Source organism: Cebus imitator, unplaced genomic scaffold (genome assembly GCF_001604975.1).
Source record: "Cebus imitator isolate Cc_AM_T3 unplaced genomic scaffold, Cebus_imitator-1.0 Scaffold152, whole genome shotgun sequence".
NCBI classification, from domain to species: domain Eukaryota; kingdom Metazoa; phylum Chordata; class Mammalia; order Primates; family Cebidae; genus Cebus; species Cebus imitator.
In genome coordinates, this window is record NW_016107467.1 from 2,031,182 (window position 1) to 2,055,339 (window position 24,158).

The 24,158-nt window shown below is 42.3% G+C and overlaps 1 protein-coding gene and 1 long non-coding RNA gene across 5 annotated transcripts in view; one reads left to right on the top strand and one right to left on the bottom strand.

The window, feature by feature from the left end:
* Positions 1-24,158, top strand: part of LOC119473372 — a 175,500-nt gene that overhangs the window by 107,137 nt on the left and 44,205 nt on the right. The gene's annotated exons all lie outside the window — the stretch shown is intronic.
* Positions 16,308-24,158, bottom strand: part of PDZRN3 (PDZ domain containing ring finger 3) — a 235,994-nt gene continuing 228,143 nt past the window's right edge. For all 4 annotated transcript variants that reach the window (XM_017543314.2, XM_017543316.2, XM_017543317.2 and 1 more), the window contains 4 exons: positions 23,802-23,864; positions 21,974-22,075; positions 19,552-19,668; positions 16,308-18,818 (listed from right to left, as the gene is read on the bottom strand). In XM_017543314.2, the coding sequence (XP_017398803.1) occupies positions 17,253-18,818; positions 19,552-19,668; positions 21,974-22,075; positions 23,802-23,864 (1,848 nt within the window). In that variant the 3' untranslated portion in view covers positions 16,308-17,252. The remainder of the gene's footprint in view (positions 18,819-19,551; positions 19,669-21,973; positions 22,076-23,801; positions 23,865-24,158) is intronic.

Sequence of the window (24,158 nt, forward strand, 5' to 3'; positions counted from 1 at the left end):
GGAGGGAGTCTTGCTTTGTTGCCCAGACTGGAGTGAAGTGGCACAATCATAGCTCACTGCAACCTCTGCTCTTGGGTTCAAGTGATTCTCCAGCCTCAGCCTTCTGAGTAGCTGGGACTACAGGTATGTGCTGCTATGTCTGGCTAATTTTTGTATTTTTACTAGGGATGGGGTTTCACCATGTTGGCCAGGCTGATCTTGAACTCCTGATCTCAGGTGATTCACCTGCCTCAGCCTCCAAAAGTGCTGGGATTACAGGCATGAGCCACCATGCTCAGCCATCAATAGCATTTCTATATACCAATAACCTTCAAACTGAGAGCCAAATCAAGAATGCAGTTTTATATACACTAGCTGAAACCAAACCAAAGCTAGGATTGTATTTAACCAAGGAGGTGAAAGATCTCTACAAGGAGAACCACAAAACACTGCTGAAAGAAATCATAGATGACACAAACAAATGGAAAAACATTTCATGCTCATGAATTGGAAGAATTAATATCCCTAAAATGACTACATTGCCCAAAACAATCTACAGATTCAATGTTATTCCTACCAAGCTACTAATGTCATTTTTTTTTTACAGACCTAGGAAAAAACTATTCTAAAATTAATATGGAACCAAAAAAGATCAAATAGCCAAAGCAACCCTAAGTAAAAAGAACACAGCCCGTGGCATCACACCACCTGACTTCAGATCATACTGTAAAGCTATGGTAAGCAAACAGTATGGTACTGGTATGAAAACAGACACATAGACCAATGGAATAGAATAGAAAACCCAGAAATAAAGCTGAACATCTACAGTCATCTGATCTTTGACACAGTTGACAAACATAAGTGGGGAAAGGATCCCTATTTTTAAAATGGTACTAGGACAGCTGGCCATAAGCAGAAGAATGAAACTGGACTCTTATGTTTCACCATATAAAAAATTAACTCAAGATGAAGTAAAGATTTAAATATAAGACCTCAAGGTATAAGAATCCTAGAAGAAAACCTAGGAAACACTATGCTAGACATTGACCTTGAGAAAGAATTTATGACTAAGTCCTCAAAACCATTTGCAACAAAAAGAAAAGCTTAAAGAGATTTTGCCCAGCAAAAGAAACTACCAACAGAGTAAAGAGACAGCCTACAGTATGGGAGAAAATCTTTGTAAACTATGCATCTACAAAAGTCTAATATCTAGAGTTTATGAGGAACTTAAGCAATTGAAGAAACAAAAACCAAATCCCATTAAAAATGGGCAAGACATGAATGGACACTTCTCAAAAGAAGATATTCAAGTGGTCGTCAAACATATGAAAAGATGCTATATATCACTAATCATCAGAGAAATGCAAATCAAAATCATGATGAGATACCATCTCATACCAGTCAGATGGCTATTATCAAAAAGTCAGAAAACAACAGATATTGGCAAGGCTGTGGAGAAAAGGAAACACACACCATTGGCAAGAATGTAAATTAGTTCAGCCACTGTGAAAAGCTGGAGATTTCTCAAAGCACTTAGAGCTACCATTCAACCCAGCGATCCCATTATTGGATATATATCCAAGAGAAAGTAAATTGTTCTGCCAAAAAACCACATGTACTCATATGTTTGTTGCAGCACTATACACAATAGCAAAGACAGGGAATCAACCTAGGTGCCTATCATTGGTGGGTTGGATAAAGAAAATATGGTACATATACACCATGGTATACTAGACAGCCATAAGAAAGAATGAGATCATGTCCTTGAAAGCAACATGGATGCAGCTGGAGGTTATTATCCTAAGCAAATTCATGTAGAAAACCAAATACTGCATGTTTTTACTTGTAAGTGGGAGCTAAACATTGGGTACTCATGGACATAAAGATGGTAACAACAGACAGTAGGGACTACTGGAGGCATAAGAGTTGGGGAGGGGTTGAAAAACTATTGGGTACTATGTTCAGTACCTGGGTAATGGGAGCAATCACACACCAAACTTTAGCATCATGCAATAGACTCATGTAACCTGCACATGGAGCCCCTGAATCTAAAATAAAAGTTGAAATTATTTTTGAAAATGTCCACAGGGCCGCTTTTAGGGGAAAAAGAATGTTACAGAAATTATGATCCTATTTTTTGTTAATAAACAGAAAAGGGTAGGCCACCTTCCAAGAAAATATGTAAATGCTTTTTACGGTATTTTCTTGTGCAAGAAACTTCATAGCTTGCTTTCACTAAGGCACGAGGAAAAAACAAAAACTACTTTTGCAAGGATTTAGGTGGTCACTTGCCGTGACGTAAGGACCAAGTCAGAGTGACCTCACGAGGCCACTCTCTCTCAAGCCATTGGTTTTAGGACTGTCTTTGTACTTCTAAAAGAAAATCCAAAGATGTTTACTTATTTATTTAGAATGGTGCCCTCCACAGTGACTACTCAGCAGGCCACATAGATTTTGGTTGAGAGCACTGGCTTTGGAATCCTGAGTGTGTATCCAACTCTGTTGCTTGCTATGCATGAGACTCTGAACAAGTCACTCAGCCTCGCAGAAGCTTGGCCGCCTCACCTTTGCAAAGGCACACAATCTCAGAGGGCTTCCTAAGAGCCAGGGGACATTCAAGAGCTTGGCTCAATGTTTGGCACATATTAGAGTGCTCGATAAATCTGGACAGATTGTTAGTACCTGCTTCCAGGCACCTGACAGATTCCCCTCAACTTTATTTGGCTTTTACAGCCTTTGAGGACCCTGCTGAAAGGAAGATCGTGTATTGAGAAAAGCAGTGGACTGTAAGCAAAGAATTGGGTTTTTCTACTCTTGTTTTTCAGTAAATCCTCCGTATGACCTTCAGTACCACTCAGTCCTACTGTTTCCTTAACTTTAAGGAAAGTTAAGTTAGACTGGGAAAGCTTCTGTGTCTCTAATTCTGTGACTACACAGTCTAAGGACCAGATAAAACCTATTTGACTATCTAGTTCCACCTTCCAGGTAGAGGTCTGTTATCTGTGTGCCCTAGGCTAGAAGGGATCACTAGGGGACTAATAACAAAGAATTCTGTTTCTATTTACTTCCTGATCCTGTTGCACTGGCTGATAGGCCTGCATAAGGCTGTTATCAACAATTTATGGTCACCTCAATGCCATGCTTTTATCAGCAGAGCTAATCACATTTTAAGCTCTTGGAGTTGTTCTGCTTCAAATAATTGCTTGCTTTTACTGCCTAACAAATCTTTAAGTTTGATTCTTTGGTGTGGGAGAACTCTGGTAGATGGTTCTGGAAAACTCCAGCTGTTTCTGTCCCAGGGAAAAACCTATCGGGAAAAAATGGCAGCAACACACTTTTCCTTTCTTTGCAGGATGCTATGGGCCTTGGCTCTGGCTGAGGCTGGCTACGTGTTGGCGACTGCTTTCTCTTGTGTGTCTCTCTTTAAAAAGTTATCCCAGTTCATTACCAGCATTTCCCAACTATGTTTCTTAATAAGTTGTTCTCAGAGATGTGATTGGGTGTTGTGAAAAGAAATATAAAACCAAAGAAGTTTATAATAAAATTGGTGTTTATTTTTTGATATTTGTTAAGTATCTTGTCATCTTAAACACTAACGCTTCCCATGTAGTTTAATCCAATGTGTCCATAATCTTTTCAGAATATGGAACTATTTTGTAAATAATAACACTCCTCGGCATATTGGTGAACTAGTATTTTGAAAAGAGTCTAGATTGTGCTGTTGGCCCCTTGAGCAGAGTTAAGCCCTAACTGTAGCTTCTATTTAGAAGAATCCTTGTAGAGGGTTCTGGATTTGACCACCAACCCCTCAGCTAAGATGCAACTGTATGAGATCCCTTTGTTGAAGCTCATGCATTCTCCTGCCTTCCCTACCAGATTGTGTGTGCCTTTTGGGGCGCTGTTAGAGATCTCTCTTCCCTGCCTCTTGTGCCTTTTTATAGCTGGGCTAGGCTTCCGGAATCAGATGTGAGGGATGTAGAACCTCCTCTTGGGCAGCCCTCTCTCTTCCTGTCCTGCTGAACTAGGGCAGGCCAGTCGTCAAGCAGATGTTCTGGCCCCTAAAATCTTCTAACAGTGGAAGCCTAAGTCCTCTGCTTCCTGTCAGGAGACTTGATACTCCCTATCTCTACCGCAGCAGGCCCCAGCCTCTCCCCCACATATTGACCCAAGGGTGCTACCTGTGCCTGGCACACTGAAACTGGCTCTGATTTTATTTCATTTTTTAAGTAGGCTCTCATAAAAACAGGTAACAACCCTATTGAGAGAAGCCGAGAAGATTGAGAAGTAACTTTAGAATAGGCTGGGTGCAGCAGCTCACGCCTAAAATCCCAGCACTTTTGGAGGCCAACGCAGGCCAATCACTTGAGGCCAGGTGTTCGAGGCCAGCCTGGGCAAGATGGCAAAACCCTGTCTCCACCAAAAAATTTACAATAAATTATCTGGGTGAGGAGGCATATGCCTGTAGTCCCAGCTACAATCAACTGAGCCTGGGAGGCCGAGGCTGTAGTGAGCCATGACTGCATCACTGCACTCCAGCGTAGGCAACAGATTGAGACCCTGTCTCAAAAAACCAAAAAACACTTCAGAATAAACAGGCCAAGGCAGCGTTTTGCTTGTCCTCTGTTTAAGTATTAGTTGGCGAGGGCTGCCATAACAAAGTAGCGCAAACTGGGTTGCCTAAACAAGAAAAATGTATTCTGCTGCAGTTCTGAAGACCAGCAGGCTTAGATCAAGGTGTTGGCAGGGTTGCTTTCTTCTGAGGCTTGGGGGAAGAATCTGTTCCATGCCTCCCTCCTCACTCCTGGTGGTGTGCTGGCAAGATCAGTGCTCCTTGGCTTGTAGACACCTCCCTTCAGTTTCTGCCTTCATCTTCACGGGTTGTCCTGTATGTGTGCGTCTGTCTCCAAATTTCCCCTTTTTACAAGAATATCAGTCATATTGGGTTAGAGCCCCTCCTGATGACTACATTGTAACTTGTTTACCACTGCAAAGACCCTATTTCCAAATAAGGTCACATTCTGAGGCATGGGGGTTAGGATTCCAACATATGAATTTGGAAAGGGGGCACAATTTACTTAATAACATTGAGCATTGGTGATCATCAGAAAGGTGATGCTACCATGGCATCTCCCACTCCTCATGGAAAGCTGGAGGTAGGGGGCTGTAGACATTGCCTTGATGTGCCCTGTAAGAGGCCCAGGTCATGTCTACACAGCACCAGATGCTTTGCATGTGTTGTATAACATTTGAGAACTGTTTTGGGTACCCATCTACTCTGCAAAACACTGTTATTTTAACAGAGAAAACACAATTAGTTGAAGGCCTGAATAGATCAAAATTGCTGACTATCACTCAAGAAGAGTTTTTTCTGCCCTGATTGCTTTTGGACAGGGACATCAGCTTTTTTCTTGCCTTCATACTGAAACTTGAAACATAGCTTTTCCTGGGTCTTGAGCATGCCAGCTTTGGGACTGGAATTACACTGGAGAGGACCCAGACCTCTCCTGTGTCTCCCGCTTGCTGACTCATTCTGAAGCTGTTGGTACTTGCTTGCCTCTATGGCTATGCAAGCCAATTTCATGTAATATACTATTTCCAGTAAATATTTTATAAATATTTATATGTATTACATGTATGTGTATATGTGTTTGTGTGTGTATATGTGTGTGTGTGTATATGTGTGTGTGTATATGTGTCTTGATATGTGACACCCACGATTAGAGTCCTTAGCTCTCACTCTCAACATATATATATTTGTGTGTGTGTGTATATACATATGTGTCTTGATATGTGAGTATGTGTATATACACACACACACACATTCTATTTGTTCTGTTTCTCTGAAGAAACCTGACCAATACATGGTGTTTTCCCCCCGCCTTACAACACACAACTTTGCTCAGACAATACATGGTCTAAGCCAGGAGTTAGCAAACTATGGCCCACGGCCAAACCCAGCCTGATGCCTTATTTTTATTTTTTTGTCCATAAGCTAAAAATGATTTTTACCAATTAATATTTGTAATCAATTTGATGACAGGGAACACTAACTCGAACCTCAAGCAAAAAAAAAAAAAAAAAAGTTATGCTTCTCAAATTCCATTCTTCTCATTAGAACTATATTTCAATTATATTTATGTACTTTGCAATTCATTAATTTAAAAATTGTGAAAATTTGTTTTCTCTCTTCTTGTCTAAGCGCCTATATAGCAGCTTTGATTTTGTCTTTTGGCTCATGTATCCTATGTATGATATTTACTAGTTGGCCCTCTACAGAAAAAGTTTGTCAATCCCTTGTCCAAGTTGTGGGTATCTTTTTTTTTTTTTTGAAACAGAATCTTGCTGTGTCACTCAGGCTGGAGTTCAGTGGTGCAATCTTGGTTCACTGCAGCCTTTGTCTCCTGGGCTCAAGAGATTCTCCTGCCTCGACCTCCTGAGTATCTGGGATTACAAGTGCCTGCCCCAACGCCTGGCTAATTTTTGAATTAGCAGTAGAGATGGGGTTTCACCGTGTCAGCCAGGCTGGTCTCAAACTCTTGACCTCAAATGACCCACCTGCCTTGGCCTCCCAAAGTGCTGAGATTATAGGCATGAGCCACCATGCCTAGTCTATTACGGGTGTCTTAAGAATATCATCAGCATGATTATTTTTTGCCCTTAAAAAAAATCTCTCAATATTTGGCAGGTATTTTTTCATGTTGAAAAATGAAATCAAGAAAATTTTCCCAGTGGATACAATTAGAACAAAGCCTGCATCTTCTTCTTGCCCCCTTATCCACGTTTCTTTGGCTGACTGGCTTTGTGCATAGCCTGGCCTGGCCTGGGTCTGAATGATGTCATCCGCATCAGGCTGTACTTGGCTCCAGCTCCCTTGCTCTGGCTCCAGGAGGCTTGAATCACTACAGTGGATTTTCTCACTGCTGTCTCTTCTGTGCTGCCTTTCATCTGCTCTTTGTGATGCCATCTTGAATTTGTCTTGGAGCAGTCTTTGTTTACTGTCTTGAAATCATGAGGACTGGGCTAGCTTCAAAATAAATTGTCAAAAGTCAGAGCCTCTGCATGCTATGCCAGGTTTCATTCCTTGCTCACTGGGAGACACCTGGGAACCCCTTTTGTCCAAGGTCGCTGAGAGTTCATCCTGACGGGAGAACAAGCCAGGCTTTGTAAATGATGCCTGTGTCTGCAGCGTGGCCCTGGTTGGTGGCTTTATATATGTACAGCCAAACAGGAAAGGCAATTGTGCTTGGAGAAAAGGCAAATTTTTAACCAGATAGTTGAGATAAGAGGATTCCCACTCTATTCCTTGGATAGGTAAGACTCTGGGTCCCAGGGTCAGAAATGGGACTCTTCATCTGCAAAGCGTGGCTTGTCAGGGAGTCTGCTCCCTTCTGAAGAAAGTTCTTTCCTACCCCAAGGCCTTTGCATTTGCTGCTTTAGTCAGCCTAGAATATTATTCCCCAGACTCACTGTGATGATTTCTCCAACTTTTGGTCTAATCTTAAATATTCAGAGAGTTCTCAGATAACCCAACTTAAAGTACCCACGTTGGTACTTTAGGTTCCACTCAATTGCTTGTTCATCTCTTTAACATATTTTACAAAGTACCTATTATGTCTAGGAACCATTCTAAGGACTGACAGGCGGTTCAGTGATGCGGAGGGGGACCAGTCAAAATCCCCGCTTAGTTTGAGTATTTCTCAAACTGTAGCCTGTATCCATTTGCATCATCTGGAGGCATGGGAAAACAGATTGCTCGTTTCCCTCCCCTGAGTGTCTGAATCAGCAGGTCTGGGGCAGGACCTGATGATTTGCCTTCCCAGCAATATCCCTGGTTATTCTGGTGCTTGGGCCCAGGAACCCGACTTTGAGAATAGTTGGTCTTTGTGGGTCATGTTCCTGTTGGTCCCATGCTTGTTCCTTCTCATGGTTTGCAATTTCATCTTTTCTTTGTTTCCTTGTGTTGCTTTTTCTGTCTCCCTCACCAGGAGAGGCAGTCTCTGAAGGGGAGACCATCTCCACCTTGTTCTCATTGCATCTGGGTGCCCCGCATACAGTAGGTGCTTTGTAAATACTTGAAGGGGTGAAAAGGTGCCTTCAAGTGACTGCCAGTAGAAAGGCTGGCAGCAAGCAAAACTTCTCCCTATTTCTCCACATGTGCCTTTCTTCATTCAGCTGCTTCCATTTCCCATGGGAAATCCTGGCAGCAGGAACAGGCAGAACTTGGGTTAGCTTCTTATGCCCCACAAAGTCTCGTGAGTTCTGTTAACTGTAGAGAAAACAAGGCTTAATGCCACAAAGGGTAAGGTTATAAAGCAGGTGAGTAAGTAAATGAGAGTGAGAGCTAAGGACTGTAATCGTGGGTGTCCACAGCTATGGGATAGGCAGTGAGAGGGAAGGTTTTGTAGCCAGAGACCCTGTGGGATTTAAACATCCAGGCAAATTTTAAGAGTTCCCAGAATTTGGTCAGTTAAGTGACTTGTTGAGAGCTCCCTTCATGCCTAGGCTTTTTAAAGGCTAGAATTGACCTAGAAGACTCTGTGCCATGAAATCTCCCTATGAGTACAACAAGAGGCAAGTCAATCAGCTGTACTCCTTTCTTGAGGCAGACCCCTTTGGCCCTACCAGTTATACCAGAGCACAGATTGTCTTTGGAACTTACATCTGGGCATCTGAAGGAATTTTCTAAAAAGAAATTGTTTTGGTATTATTTGGCACCATTGATAAACGATAATTCCTCCAAGAAGTCTCAAAGAAGCCTTAGTCCATGCCCTGAACAGTCTTCAGACCTTGGAGACATGGACGTAATTCATTTCCTGGGCACCAAAGTTAATAAAAGCTCTCTCAGTGAAGGCAAAGGAACACCAGACTCATTTTGCCTCAGATCCATTTTACTTCAGATCAGAGCAACCTGGCATCTAGGAGGGCTTTTGTAAAAACTAGGAAACTCCTGGGATTGCAAATAAAATGTGGCATATATGTTCATTTGTTGGGGGACTCTCCATAACTTTCAACAATGCTCGAGGCAATCTATGCTCCTAAAAAACAAAGGGAATTTGGTTTGAGTTAGAAGGCATGATTTTTTGTAGTATGTCATTAGGTACATATACTTAAAATACAGTTTTCTTTGTATATAAAATATAGACTGGATGCAGTGGCTCACACCTGTAATCCCAGCATGTTGGGAGGCCAAGGCGGGCAGATCATGAGGTCAAGAGATGGAGACCCTCCTGATCAATGTGGTGAATCCCCATCTCTACTAAAAATACAAAAATTACCTGGGCATGGTGGTGTGTGCCTGTAGTCCCAGCTACTCGGGAGGCTGAGGCAGGAGAATTATTTGAACCTGGGAGGTGAAGGTTGCAGTGAGCTGAGATCGCTCCACTTCACTCCAGTCTGGCAAAAGAGCGAGAGTAAATAAGGACTCTGAGTCCCTATTTTCAATTCTTTTCGTTATATACCTAGGAATTGAATTGCTTGATCATATGATAGTGCTATGTTTAGCTTTTTTAGTAACTTCCAAACTGTTTTCTAGAGCACTAGTAATGTACAAGGGTTCCAATTTCTCCACATCATTGCCCACACTTATTATTTTCTGTTATTTTTTTAGTAGTAGACATCCTGGTGGGTTTGAGGTAATATCTCATTGTAATTTTGTATTTCACTGATGATTAGTGATATTGAACATCTTTTCAATATCACTACTGGCCGTCTGTGTATCATCTTTGGAGAAATGTTACTGAAGTTCTTTACCCATTTTTTAAATTGGGTTATTGTTTTGTTGAGATGGTCTCCTAATGCAAAATGGCTGGAGTTCTGTATGTATTCTAGGTACTAGACCCTTATCAGATATATGATTTTCACATTTTCCCTTCTTTAGGTTGCTTTTTTCATTTTCCTAACAGAGTCCTTTGGGGCATTAAAGTTTTTAATTTTGATAAAATCCAATGTATCCATTTTTTCTTTCACTTCTCATACTTTTAGTGTCTTATTTAAGAACCCATTGCAAAATCCAAGGCTATGAAGATGAATGATGCCTTTTGGCTTAGGAGATCAAGTCAACATTTATCATGTCTTTGCTTAAGATGGCACATTGGTTCTTTAAATCCCTCCCCATTATCTGAAAAATTGTGGGTGTTCTTTGTAGCTTTCTCTGGAGCTTTAAAAGAGTCTCTGTGTCAAAAAGAAATAACAAGGCAGCTTTTTGGTATACTATGAATTACTGGTTGATTTGGGGTTCTGACTACTGACATTTCTTAAAGCATTAGTGAAAGATATGTTCACTGTATGGTAAGATTTTGAACATGTTGATTGGGTTTGGTGGCGGATCCATCATTCTTGCAGGGCTTTTCATATAGGCTGAGGTATTCACTAAGCTCTTGTGTGTTTTAAAAGACACAGTAAATATTTGACTTTGTTTCTAAATGCAAAACTATGTACCAATGTACATACTTCTTTTTGAATTATGCTTGATGCTGAATGAAGGAGTGCACTCCAAGCCTGTTTTATAGATTGTACCTGTTGTTCATAAGGGAAACATCATGATATCTTAGTCTTACACTAAGGAGGAGGAAAAAACAGGAGAGTTGATGGACTAGACATATAGACATAGAAACGGGTCTCATTCCCGTAAAGACTGGGTCAAAAAGAGCCAGAAGTTTAGCAGCCAGTTTAAAAATTTGGTATATATTGGGGTGTGTGTGTGTGTGTGTATGTGCCCATATATATTGGTTTATATTTGCTATGCCTTCCCAGAAAAGTGCCACTTAAACTATCAGTGGCTTGGAATCCAGAATGGGTGTGCCTGTGTTCTTAAGGTAACAAAGTCTTTAAATGTTTGTGACAAGGCCCAGTTTAAAATGGCAATTTTTAAAGACACAGGTCATACTGAAAGTGGTACTTAGATTCCCATTTTTCGGTCAAAACTCAATCTCCTTTATCCATAAGACTCTCCTTTAAGACCCAACAGGCAGATTTCGTTTGTTCTAGTAACTGTTAAGCATTTATAAAACCCACATTCTATGTCTTAAACATCCTGCTTCTCAGAAAATGACAAAGCTTAAATTATAATTAATTAGGAATTCATTTAGCCCCTCTGTGCTGTCTGTGCTTCCAGTTCATGGGTACTGAGAAACTTGTTTATAAAGGTGGCTGTTTAGTGCCTGTGAAACCTTGTGGCATGTGCTTATAATGCTTTGGAGATCATTTATGGAAGGAAGATCTGATTGGGTGGCAGCAGGGCTTGGAAAATGTTGCCCTTCATTGTGGAATCACCCACATTAATTTACAAAGCAAGGTAGAATTCAGGAGAGGTATTTCAGGGGCATGGGTAATCAGAGAAGCTGTGGTCCTCAAACCACTTAAATTGCCTTCTTCATTATCCATTCAATGGGACCATCTCATCAGGTCAGGTACTTCTCAGGGGTGGTGGTGAGAACTGGTGGTACAGACTGTAGCTGGTAAGCAAGGGCAAAGAATCTCTCTTCCTATGCCTCTGTGTGTTTCCTGTTGGATGATGGAAAATGGAACCCTGGATTGTGAAATATGTTCTATCTAGTAGTCAGTGTGGTTGACTTTGCAGAAGTGGATTGACAAAACCTGTTAAGTTTATCATCTGCTGTAGCATAAAAATGGGAAGCAACAGGATTATAAACAGATTTAGTCCTGAGTAGAAAAAGGCAGGTACAAAATAGCCACCAAAGGTCTCCAAATACTAGGTATCTGCTGAAATATATAAGCCTCTTCCATGGTAAAAACCTGTAAGCTGCCTGTCATGGATGCTACTTCCAACCCAGTGATTCAGTGGGGTCAGAGAGAGCTGGTTTCACTTTTCCCTTCAGCCATGCACCAGTTGGTTGCTTTTCTAAGCGTTCTTTATTTCCTTATTCACAAAATAAGAGCAGTCTCACCCATCAGGTAGGCTATTTATGGTTAAGGGAGTTGGTATATGTAAAAGACTTAGCACAGTTTCTGGCACATGTTAGATGCTCAATAAAGGTTGGCCATAATGAATAGGTATTTATGGTCAGGTAGACAGTGTGGTTCCTTCCTAGCTCTCTTTTTGCACTCAGTTCTCTCTCTTCTCTTTTCCATTGTTTTTGAGCTCAAGTCACATCTGACTGTCTTGTTTCAAATAGATCACATCTCTCTCACTTCAGGACCTTTGCACATGCTGTTTTCTCTATTTAACTACCTTTCTAGTTAACTCACATTCATCTATTGGCTCTCAGATCAACCACAACTTTTTAAGGGAGAACCTCTCTGAAATCTGTGGCACTGACTTTCATATCTGACCCTTATTCCAGTCTTGTTGATACTTCATAAGTATTTGTGTGATGACTGGATTACTGTTTTCCTTCTTACTGGACTGTAAGCTCCAGAGAACTCCCCATGGCCCTAGACTGCATATGCACACAGTAACTAGTAGATGAAGGAGTCTGTGCTGGTTTCTGACATGGTTCCTGGATACATAAGGTTGACATAATTCCACCGAGCTGTTGCTAAGTCAAACCCACATTGTTTGGGAGACATGTAGTTCTCACAAGGGAACTGAAAACACAATTTAATTACTTCGTAGCATATTTTTGAGAGACTCTGATGAGGTTTAGGGAGTTTCCTTTGGCTTTTGAGGATTTTGGTGAGACTTAATAATTGGTGAGCAAGTTTAAATTTGCAATAGCCCCAATGAGGGAGGGATCATTAATTTCCCATTTTTCATTTTTCAAAGATGCTGAGTGCACGGAGGTCAGCATTCTGCCATTGAAAAGCAAAACCACATTATAGGCAAATTGCATGTCCCTGTGGACTGTGCCCTTTCAGGTTTAGTTGCAACTGGAAGCTAAATAAAATGAACCATTTAAGCAGAAAAACCCCATCTGAATGAAACCCAAAGAACCACACTTTGTTTTATAACTGCTTTAGGGAATTCACATTTAATCAAAATTGAAGACTACAGCATTTGCCAGGAGAATTCTTGCATCTTATCTCCGTTTTAGTGATTTTCTTTTTAATTAGTTGATGCTCCACAGAAATCCTAAAATACTTAAAACCGACAAACAGAAATAAAAGTAGGAGTCTCAATTGTTTGTGGCAGAGTTGTGTTTGCTTCCTTGATTTTGGGCAGTGTTGCTAACAAGTAACCTGTAACCTACTTCTGAAGGCAACCAGTAGGTAATTACTTGGTTAATTTTCATATTTCAGTTTATAATCTTAATTAGTTCTTCAACTAGTATTCCTTGGGCGATGTATAATCCTACCTCATCATATTTGTGATTTTTGCTATTTGGGATTTCCTGTTTCCATTTAAAAGATGAAAAACTTAGCTGGTGCTCCCACATTCCTAGATTTTTATGCATTGTCATATGTTCTTGCCAGGAGAGTTAGAATATTCTGCAATTTAGAAATGCCTGCTACTTTGAAGTAATTTCTTTTATTGTGATCATGAATATGTTAGAAATATTCACCTAACTTGAACATACTTTGAATTGCTTCTTGAGGAGGAGATGGAAGCACAGGCAAAGGGTTTGATATTAGGCAGGTGTGAATTCAAATTACATTTTTACACTTGTCTGGGCAAAGTTTTTAATCTGAGTCTAAACTATTGATAAAGCATCTGCCTCATAGAACTGCCCCAAGGATTTAGTAAGATCACGAGGGCAAGCATTTAGTATATACTTGCCTGATATGTTCTGTATCTGCGCTGCCCAATAGAAGTATAATGCAAGCCACATATGTAATTTAAAATCTTCTAGCACTCACATTAAGCAGTTTAAACATGTTAGTGATAACTATGTATTTTATTCAATGCAACATATGCATAATATGATTTCCACATAAAAATTATCAAAATATTTTTCATTTTTAAATACAAAGTCATTGAAATCCATTTTTTCAGAACATTTCAATTTGAACTAACCACATTTTAACTGCTTAATAGCCAGATGTAGCTAGTGTCTACTGTATTGGGCAGTGCAGCTCTAGATGGTCAATACATTCTCATTTTCTTCTCTTTATATTCTAGAAGTAGTTTAAGTCTGATTTATCCAGACAGTGGGGTGGCTGCTGTGGAAAATCAGAACTCTGTATTAATCATTCCTCAATTTATGTAGCTGTTAGAAAAACCATTAGCACAATGACTAGAAGAGTATAGATACTAGTGATTTGCTAAATTTTAATCACATTAAAAATAATACAGTTATAATAGGAAGAAAAGTCATCCTTGATATTAAAAGTGGGCATTTAAATCAAAGTGTGTGCTATAAGATGCAGCTGAAATAAAAGTCTGAGAGATAAACCTGTAAGGTTACCAAATTCAGTTATTATAAACTTGGGGTTCTTGCATGGTTAGAGGGGATCTGTGAATGGACTTTGGGGCATGTGAAGTCTCCAGTTACATGCACTTTTTAATGTATAATTCATTGTAAGTACATTTTCTGAAGAGAGAGTCTATAGTTTCCATCAGATCCTTCAATGGGCCCAAGAAGTACAGTACATGTAGCCAGGGTGGTAGAAAGGCCTGTTGGTTATTTCTGTTTACACAGAAGCTAGGGCTTCACATCAATGAGAACAGAAGCTAGAAATTGTCTCATCACTATTACCCAGGAAAATCTTCAACCCGACCACCAACTCAGAAATGCACTGTGAGGCACTTGGAGCTCATACTCATTGAAGAAATGGAGATCCATGATTCCTTTTAGGTTCACTCTGGAGCATCCCCTGGTGAACTGCATTTGTTTTTTGGTTGAAGGCACAGGATTTCATGCATCTGAGTTAACCATGCACATGAGGGCTCCTCTACAGAGTACAGGGTGCTAAGAATTGTGGAACCAGGTGTTGAGTTCTGAGTTCAAATCCCAGTTTGGTTATGAATGAGCTGCACTGGATTTCTTAGCCTCTCTTGAGTGCCCTGTTCATTGTAAAGTGATGATTTTTAAGATCCCTTCCAATTTCCTTTAGAATTTGACTAAATTAGATTTGGGAAAGCTCATATTACATTATGTTAGACTAAGTATATCTAGATGATAAACAGTGATTTTAAAATAAGTAAAAATCAAAGGATCTAGAATTGGATTTGAATATATGTTATTATTTCATAAGCACAGGAGCTGACCCACAAATCAAGAGACATGTGGGGAGCCCTGATTAGAAACCCCTGTGCTTGACTGTTGACGCTAAAGCTATTCTTGTGGTCATGTAGCCCCTCTGGCCTTCAATGAGAACACACAAGGAGAGGAAAGCTATTTCCCCATATATACTCATATGCTTATATATGCCTTTCAGAAATTTATAATTCATCTGACTGATGCTATGAAACATTAACTAGGAAGACAGGGTATGAGGAGAGAGGGCTGGGAAAGGGGAGCGTCTCCTGGGAGGTAACGATTGGATTTTGTGGCAAGTTAAAGTTGGAGAATATTGGAAAACCAGGGCCCTAATAGTAGACTCTTTGCAAAAATTTCACCTTGGAGGGCTGATTAGAATAATGTAGCAGATGTAATTATCTTAACAATGCCTAGTTCTGGAAGAGGTAATGAACAGACATCTTAATAATGGGGAATAAGTATTTCAGTGTTTTATTTTCATTAAGTTGTTTTATTATAAGCATGACTACTAATTAGTCTCAAGATTCTGGCCCCAAAGGAGGGATTGTGGTTCCAGCAGGGTCTGTGGGAGGAATAGATGTCTGAAATTTCTAAAACACCTGGTCATTTCAATCAAAATTCCATTTGGCTCAGTGAGTAACCAGATGTATGGCATCACGGGAAATAAAAATGACACCCTTCCTAATCCTATCTATCATCTTTATCTTACTTTTTTTCAGTATTACAGCTGAAACTGGTGTCAACATTACAGTCAGGAAACAATTTGTAACAAATTCATTATTTAGGATCCTGGTGGTTGTAGTAGTCAGCTACCAGATTTGAAGCCCACCCACGTTGGTGACTCCTGTTATTCTATGAAAATATTGCCTGATTTGCAGATGCATCTTAGAAATGGAAAGCTGGACCTAGCCACCCAGAGTTGTTAGTTATTACTGACAGGCAGTAATGGTTGCAATAAACCAAAGAGATTTCATTGTAAACATGACCCCGATTGATAAGCTTGCTCATAGCTATTCTTGTTCATAGGATATTGGGCCAGGTTGAAACTTTCTGTAAGACAGGCAGTCAGAATGCAGGGCTGTGTGGTCAATTTGACCCCATATTCTTCACTCCTAGACCTTGGCTTTACATCCATCATTAGGTCTGAGGCTGAATATGAGGCAGCAGATGGTCTAAAATACTTAAATCCTTCCAAGGTGGCATGTAATATAACCAAGAAAAAGAAGCAAACACTGCAAAAGGCTTTTATTTTATAGGCACCACTGCAAAATGAGGAATCACATAAAAACATATCAAATAGAAAATAATAATTTATTTTAACTTCATTTTACTTAATGTTTGTAACTAATCCTGATTTTGTGAACTTGCTTGTATAAGTCTGTACCTTCAAATCTATAAAGCAAAAGTTTACTACAATGAGCACTTAAAATTCCACAAACCGTCTCCATCCACAACTTTCCTGTACATGCAAATTCTTTCGATGGGCTGCAATATTTGCAAACATGCTTTAAACTTCCATAAAGCTGCATGATATGTTGCTTTCTGCTAAAACCTTTACACTCTCTTGGGAACCTAAACCAGGAAAATGTTTAAATGTATATCCCACCTCTAAACACTGCGGGTTTGGTTATGTGTACTAAATCGTTAACCACCAGGTTGGGTAGTTTTGAGTTGAAACCTTCACCTAAATAATACCTTAACGGTCACGCATATGAAACACATTCAGTAACGTAACATTATAAAATAGGGTTCCATTAAAAATACATACTGGCAGTTGTACTTGTGTTTTAGGCAGGAAAAAAAGCGTGTTTAACTTTTTTAATATGAATATAGTTTAAACAAATTATTCTGTGAAAGTATGCTTAATAAAAGATCTTTCTGAAATTTAAACACTTTATGTAAAAGGGTACAGGTAGAAAAGTACAATTGCTATTTATTTGAAAAAAGCTCTGTTTGTTAATATTGCCTTCCAAGATAGTAAGGGTGTTTTTTTTTTTCCTCTCTCCCCCCTTAAAATAGACCTATGACACCCCGAGTTGTAGGGTTTGCAAATTTGGACTATAAACATGAAGACCGTATTTATCTTATATACAAAAACTTGCCGCATTGAACGAGGCAGGAATTTCTACCCCAGTGGTAGTGGTCTCTTTTATGTACATAATGCAGAAATGCAAATTATACAGTAGTCACTGATAGGAAGGAATTGTATACTCTAGTACCGTCTGGGGATTTTGTGCCATGGGTTAAGAGTTCTTGGATCGTCATCCAGTTATCGAAGATCTTTTTATTCCTCTTCTTCATCATCTTTTTGTGGCTCAGTTCGAGGATGTTCATCTCCTTCCTGTCGTCGGCTGCCTGCTGCTCCTTGAGACAATCCAACCTGCTCTGCATCATGAACTCGCGCCGCCGCCGCTGCTCCCGGGCCCGCACCAGATGCTGCTTCCGCTCCTCCTTGCTCCAGTAGCGCCCCATCTTCATCTCGCTCACCGCGTCGTCGTCGGTGGTCATGCCGCTGCGCTCCTCGCGGATCTTCAAGGCGCGCTCCCGCAGCAGGCGATCCCGCACGGGCCTCTTGGTGATGTAGCGTGTCCCATCGCTGCGGATCTTCACCTTCCACTCCATGCGTGGCTCCGACGGGGTGGGGGAGCTGAGGTCCTTGCACATGCTCACCAGGCTCATCTGGCTCTGCGCGTACTCCACGGCCGACTTCTGCTGGATCAGCTGCATGTAGCTCTGGTAGTGCTGGGCGTGCGCCGGGATGTGCGCGTGCTTGTACGGGGAGTGGTGGTAGGAGCGCAGGTAGGTGCTGCCCAGCTTCTGGCTAGGCGTAGGGCTCGGGCTCCGGTCGCTGGCTCTCCGCTCTTTGCTCTCCAGGGACTGGCTGGGGTCCAGCTCCTTCAGGGACGGGCTGTAGCTAAGGGTGCCCACTTCGGGATCTTCCGTGATGGAAAGCAGATTCTTTGGGGCTGGCCCGTAGGCTTCCGTGGCCCCCACGGCTCCTTCGCTGCCCGGGCAGCTGATGCCCTCTGCCGCTCTCCTCAAGGAGTTGTCAGGGGAGATCTCCAGGGTGAGTGGGGTGCTGCGGCAGCTCTCACCCGTGTTGTAGGCGCTCGAGCTGTCCTTGTCGGATTTCTCTGGGAGCTCGGTGATGTCCGACAGCTCGTGCCTGCGCACGTCGATGCTGGTGTTGTAGTTGCGGAAGCCGCTGTTGTGCAGCATCCAGGACTCGCGGTACTGCTCCTTGAGCTGCTGCATCTTGTGGGCGCGCACGATGCTCAGGCACTCCAGCTCGATGCTGCGCAGCTCCTCGTTCAGCAGCTCCAGCTCCTTGTCCACGTTCTCGGGGTCGCTCTTGCCGGCGTCCAGGGGGCCGCTAGGGTAGTACAGGCCGTAGGGGGTGGCACTCTTCACCTGGCACTTGAGCTCCAGGAGCTCGCGGAAGCGCTCGCACTCGTCTACCGGGATCCCCAGGTAGTCAGCGTCCGTGCAGTCGGCCGAGATGAAAGACTCGTTGCTGAAGGGCAGGTCGCCGCTGCCCAAGGTGTCCTGGCTGCAGGTGAGCTTCCTCTGCCCCGCCAGCGGGTTGGAGGATGCGGTGGCGTCGTCGCCATTGTTCTCCTGCTCCGAACTCTCGTCATTGCGGGTGCTCTCGTCGGTCCGCCCCACACCGCTGTCCTTCTCGTGCTGGTTGGACAAGATGGTGGCTGTATCTGTGGTCCCTCCGTCTTCCTCGTGCTTCTTCTGCATAAAACAACAAGAACAAAGGTAAGGGAGGCCAGCGCAGCAGGTACCTGTGTGTGACCTTCCCCTGCAGTGTTTCTGGATAGGCCGAGCTGTACATTTCTAAGGCCGAGGGGCAGCATCTGATAGTAGGACCAGGTCAAAGGTGTGGACCTTAGTCACACCTACCCATATCTACCTGGGAAAGTCACTTGTTCTTGTTCTTCTCCTCAGTTTTCTCATCTGTAAAATGAGGATGATAATAGGCACTTTATCTCAATGGATGATTCTGATTAATGAATCAGTACACAGGTAGAAGGATGTATAAAGAGCCCTGTTTAGCTCGTACTGAACTCAATAAAAGGCTCATTAAGACTCTCACAATGTAGTAGCATAGTAGGGAGCTATAGAGCTCCAAGCAGCTCATGTTAAACAGAGGGGATTGCTTTACTGTGGAAAACATGGCTTTTTCCAATCTACAGTAATGCCGATGCATATGTTTTCCAAACAAATTATCAGAAGGTCAGCTTTGCTTCAGCAATGTTGCTTACGTTTAAAAGCTTGGCTAGGGACAGTACCAGCTTACATTTCACTGGTCTGGTGCTCAAAGAGAAAAATATTTAAGGCTGTTTTCTTGCTGTCTTCCAGGTGGATGGGCTTCTGGTGGTCTTTAGCACCATAAAGGGGATGGAGGAAGCATATTGCCCTCCAGCTCAGCAGGGCAGAGTGTCAGGGACTGGTGCGTGGGTGTTACCTGCTGAAGCACACTAGCTGTGAACTGCATGGCTTGGTGGTGCTGCTCCTCCAGCATGTCCATGTGCAGGTCATCCAGAAAGTCGTTCCTGTCATCATCCATCCAGCCCTCATCCAGCTGCAGGCAAGAGCAGCCAACACATGCCTTAGAAGTTTCCTTCATGTTCATTTATGTTTTTTAAAAAATGACATTACTTTGGGGAAAAATATTTCTAGAGCTTCCTCCAAGAGTCATCAAAATGCAGTCTGCCCAGTGATTTGCCATAAGTTAGGAAACTACCCCACCCTCACATTAAAGAGACCTCCAACCCTACACTACATCTGAGGAAGTCTTTAATAGCCATGATTTTATTTTTCAGGGTGAAGCTCTTTCATCCATCTCAGCTACTTTCAGTGCAGTAAGACAACCGTGTAGAAGGCTCAGGTAGATCTAGCTGTTCCCCCTGCTTGCTGGACCAGACAGGAGTTTAACAGGTCCCATAGAGACACTATTTTTAGTGGGGAATGAGTTCTTTCTGATACAGTAACTAGCTGTTTGGCTAGGACAAGGATAGCCCCCCCCTTTTTTTTTTTTTTGAGACAGAGTCTCGCTTTGTCTCCCAGGCTGGAGTACAGAGGCCTGACCTCGGCTCGCTGCAACCTCTGCCTCCAGGGTTCAAGCGATTCTCCTGCCTCAGCCTCCCGAGTAGCTGGGATTGCAGACATGCACCATCATGCCCAGCTACTTTTTGTATTTTTAGTATAGAGATGGGGTTTTACCATGTTGGCCAGGCTGGCCTCAGACTCCTGACCTCAAGTGATCTGCTGTCTTGGGCCTCCCAAAGTGCTGGGATTACAGGCGTGAGCCACAGAGCCTGGCTGGATATCACTTTTAAAAGGACTTTATCTGCCTTGCCCAAAAGAGAGTGAATTATTAAGAAGCTGGCACTCTATAGCTCATGGGCTGAATCCAGCCTATTTTTGTNCAAAAGAGAGTGAATTATTAAGAAGCTGGCACTCTATAGCTCATGGGCTGAATCCAGCCTATTTTTGTTAAAAAAAAAAAAAAAAAAAAAGAAAGTTTAATCAAAACACAACCATGCCCATTCATTGACATCCTGTCTATGGCTGTTTTTGCACTAGAGTGGCAGAGGCTGGCAGTCATGGCAGAGATGCAGAGATGGTATGGTCCCCCAAGTCAAACATTTACTATCTTGCCTCTTAAGAAAAAGTCAGTGACTATCTGTGAGATCGTTGCTGAACTTCCCTTTGAGGTCATGAGGCTCCCATCTGTGGAGAATCAGATGCCTCGTATGCTGCTGTCCCTAGGTGACTTTTTCAATTGGGTTCCATACTCATATGGTTTGGCTGTGTCCCCACCCAAATCTCACCTTGAATTGTAGCTCCCATAATTCCCATGTGTGGTGTGAGGGACCTCATGGGAGATAATTGATGGGGGCAGTTTCCCCCATACTGTTCTCATGGTAGTGATTAAGTCTCATGAGATCCGATAGTTTTATAAGGGACAACCCCTTTCGCTTGGCTCTCAATCTCTCTTCCCTGCTGCCATATAAGACATGCCTTCCACCTTCCACCATGATTTTGAGGCCTCCCCCAGCCATGTGGAGCTGTGAGTCCGTCAAACCTCTTTTTCTTTATAAATTACCCAGTCTTGAGTATGTCTTTATCAGCAGCATGAAAACTGACTTATACATGTACCTAAAGAGGTCTACTAGGACTGCCCTAGATGTGTTGATGGAGCCATTCTAAGTGGATCAGGAGTGCTACCTGGGAGAGTTCATGATTCCTTCTGTGGAAGGAGTTATTACAACAGTGGTTTCTGAATCAGATTACTTGGGCCTGAACCCCTCCCTGCTCCATCACCCTCCTCCGGGCCTTTCTGGGTAACTTCTGAACTTCTGGAAACTTCATATCCTGGGAAGCCTCTCCTGTGTGTAAAGCGCTCCACGGAGGGCCTAGCACTTACTCGGTGGTCATATCAATTTTAATTATTATTTAACATTCAGTATTTTGTTTTTGGGTGAAAGGGAAATTTTTAATTCCCCATACTCTGCTATTGTAAATGGAACCCGCACAGATCAAGGCTGGAACATTTGTCAGCCCTTGGGAAGTCAAATGTCTTGACGGTCATGATTCCCGCTGTGTTTTCCATTTCATTCTGTTTCTTTTCCTCTCCTTATGATCCCTGCATTAACGAACCTGGTGGGCCTGCAGTATAGATGCCAGGATGGGTATCTAACCAACCTTAAATAGCTAAATCATAAAGTGGATTCTAAGTCACAGCAAGTTTGATTACCTTTCCAGGGTACAAAGCACCTTCAAGTTCACAGCCAATACTCAGGTGCTCTTTGGCAGGTCTGGGAACCTGAGCTTTTGATTTTAGAAGTACAGATCCAGTTTTATCTTTGAGGAAGCCGATTTACCTGGAGTTCAGGTCTTGCAATCAGCAATGAAAAGTTTTTATTTTCTTCACTGGTTAGAAGAGCCACAGCCTCTTCACGGTTCTGCACTTCTATTCCATTAATCTTAAAAAATAAATAAATAAAGGGAATGAGGAGATAAATAGCATGATTAGATGGTGTAAAATCATTCTACTTTATTTCAGACCTGCATTTGTCACCCACTCACAGCTGGAACATAAACCTTCCCTGTAGCTGGAAAACAATACTGATTTTGGGAAGGAAATGTCTTGCTCAGACCAATGGTCTATGAGAGAGGCTCCATGAATGTAGTTCATGAGGTGATTGTGATGGGGAAGTGTGAACAGAAGGGGCTGGACCTCCAGAAGACAGCACTGAGGAAAAATCATAATGTTGTGCAGAGGGAACATGGAAGCAATTAGATATCATACTCAGGCAGGAGTGTATGTAGACATTTTTGAATAATATAGAAGAAAAAGCACCAAGGGGTATGATGTCAACATTATGGAAACTGAGATTAAGAAAAAGGAATGGAATTATACATGGTGTTTTGTGCTGCCAGTTTGACACTGTAACTTCTTTAGGCCAGGCGGAGGGTCAGGTGGGCGTGACACTCTCACTATCACACTTGATAACCCACTTGCATGTCCTGGTGACTTTGAGCTTTGCTGGTTTGGAGGTCTTAGTCCTGGTGGGATGCCGCCTCCAGGGGACACAGCAATGGTTTCACTGAATTGGAAGTGGAGCCTTCCACATGCCTCCTTACACCAGTGAGCCAACGAGTAGTAAAAGGGGTGACTCTGTTGGTTGGAGTGATTGCCCTCAATTACCAAGGGGAAATGGGCTTGCTGTGACACAGTGGAGGCAGAGAGGATTGTGTCTGGAACCCAGGGTATTCCTTGGAGTATCTCTGAGAACTTCCATTCTCAGTAGTAAAGGTTAATGGAAAACTCTAGCAACAACAAGAAGGCAGCAATGCTGAGGACCCTGAGGACCCTGATCCTTCAGGTGTGAAGGTTTGGGTCACTTTCCTGGGGTACGTGATCCTGAGCAGCACAGGTTCTGGCAGAAGGTGAGAGAAACCCAGAGTAGGCAGTGGGAGAAGGAAATCAAAATGACTCATAGTGAGACATGAAATGAGAAAAACACAGTGAATTAGGAATGAGAGGATACAGATCAGAAGAGGTAGAAAGCTAAGCCTTGTGGAGACAGTGAAGCCAGGAATCTCAATTCTGTGAGATTAAAGAAGGTTGTTGCCAAAAAGAGATGAATGGTCTCCTTTGGACTAGAAGGAACAACAGGGCTTGAGGTCAAGTAATTACTCTTAGAAGCATTTCCAGTATTAGATGTTGAGTCAGAAACTTTACAAGACTTTTCGATTGATTCTGCTAAATTTGCCAAAAAGATTCCCATTTTATGGACGAGACCCTGAAACACTTGGTCCAAAGTTAATCTTTCAGAGAAATCTAAAATGAGAATTATTTTAGTTTACAAGTTGTAAACTGTTGGTCTGATTTTGGCTCACTGATATTTGTTTTGATCCAAAAAGAATGAAAGAAAATGAGGTGAACTGGCTCAGATTCTACAAGGCCGTCTTCTGAGAGAACGTGCCCCATCTAGTTTGTCTCAGTCCTTACCACTCCCTGTTGCGTCTTAGGACTCAGAGTTAGCCTCGCAATTAGTTTAACTTGTCTGGCCTCATTACACATCTGCATTTATGATCCCTGTTCTTTAACCTCTCCTGCATTTGCAACCTTAGACCTATCATTAGAACCAGTTTGTTCTTCAGTGACAGGCACATTATGAGGCCACTGTTTGAACGTGGACTTACCTGGATAATGCGGTCTCCTTCTCGGATGCGTCCGTCCTTGGCTGCAATGCTGTTAGGGTCAATCTGAAACACACATGGACCATCTCAGCACAAACCCAGACATGCATGAAAATAAGCAACAGCGCTTTCCAAAGCCATCTCTAACACACAGTCATGCTCATCCCTGTGTTTGTGTTTTACACAGAAATAAACAAGACTTAGTGTCTTGTAAGGAGAGGCAAATATGAGCTGATCTGCTTCTAGGGCCAGCTCTTGGATGCCTGTATAGCCACCCTGTTACACAGCAGAGGGTGCCGGCTCTGCCAATCTGAGGGGGCTGAGGGGACACAGCTGACCTTTGTTGTATGCATCGCTATT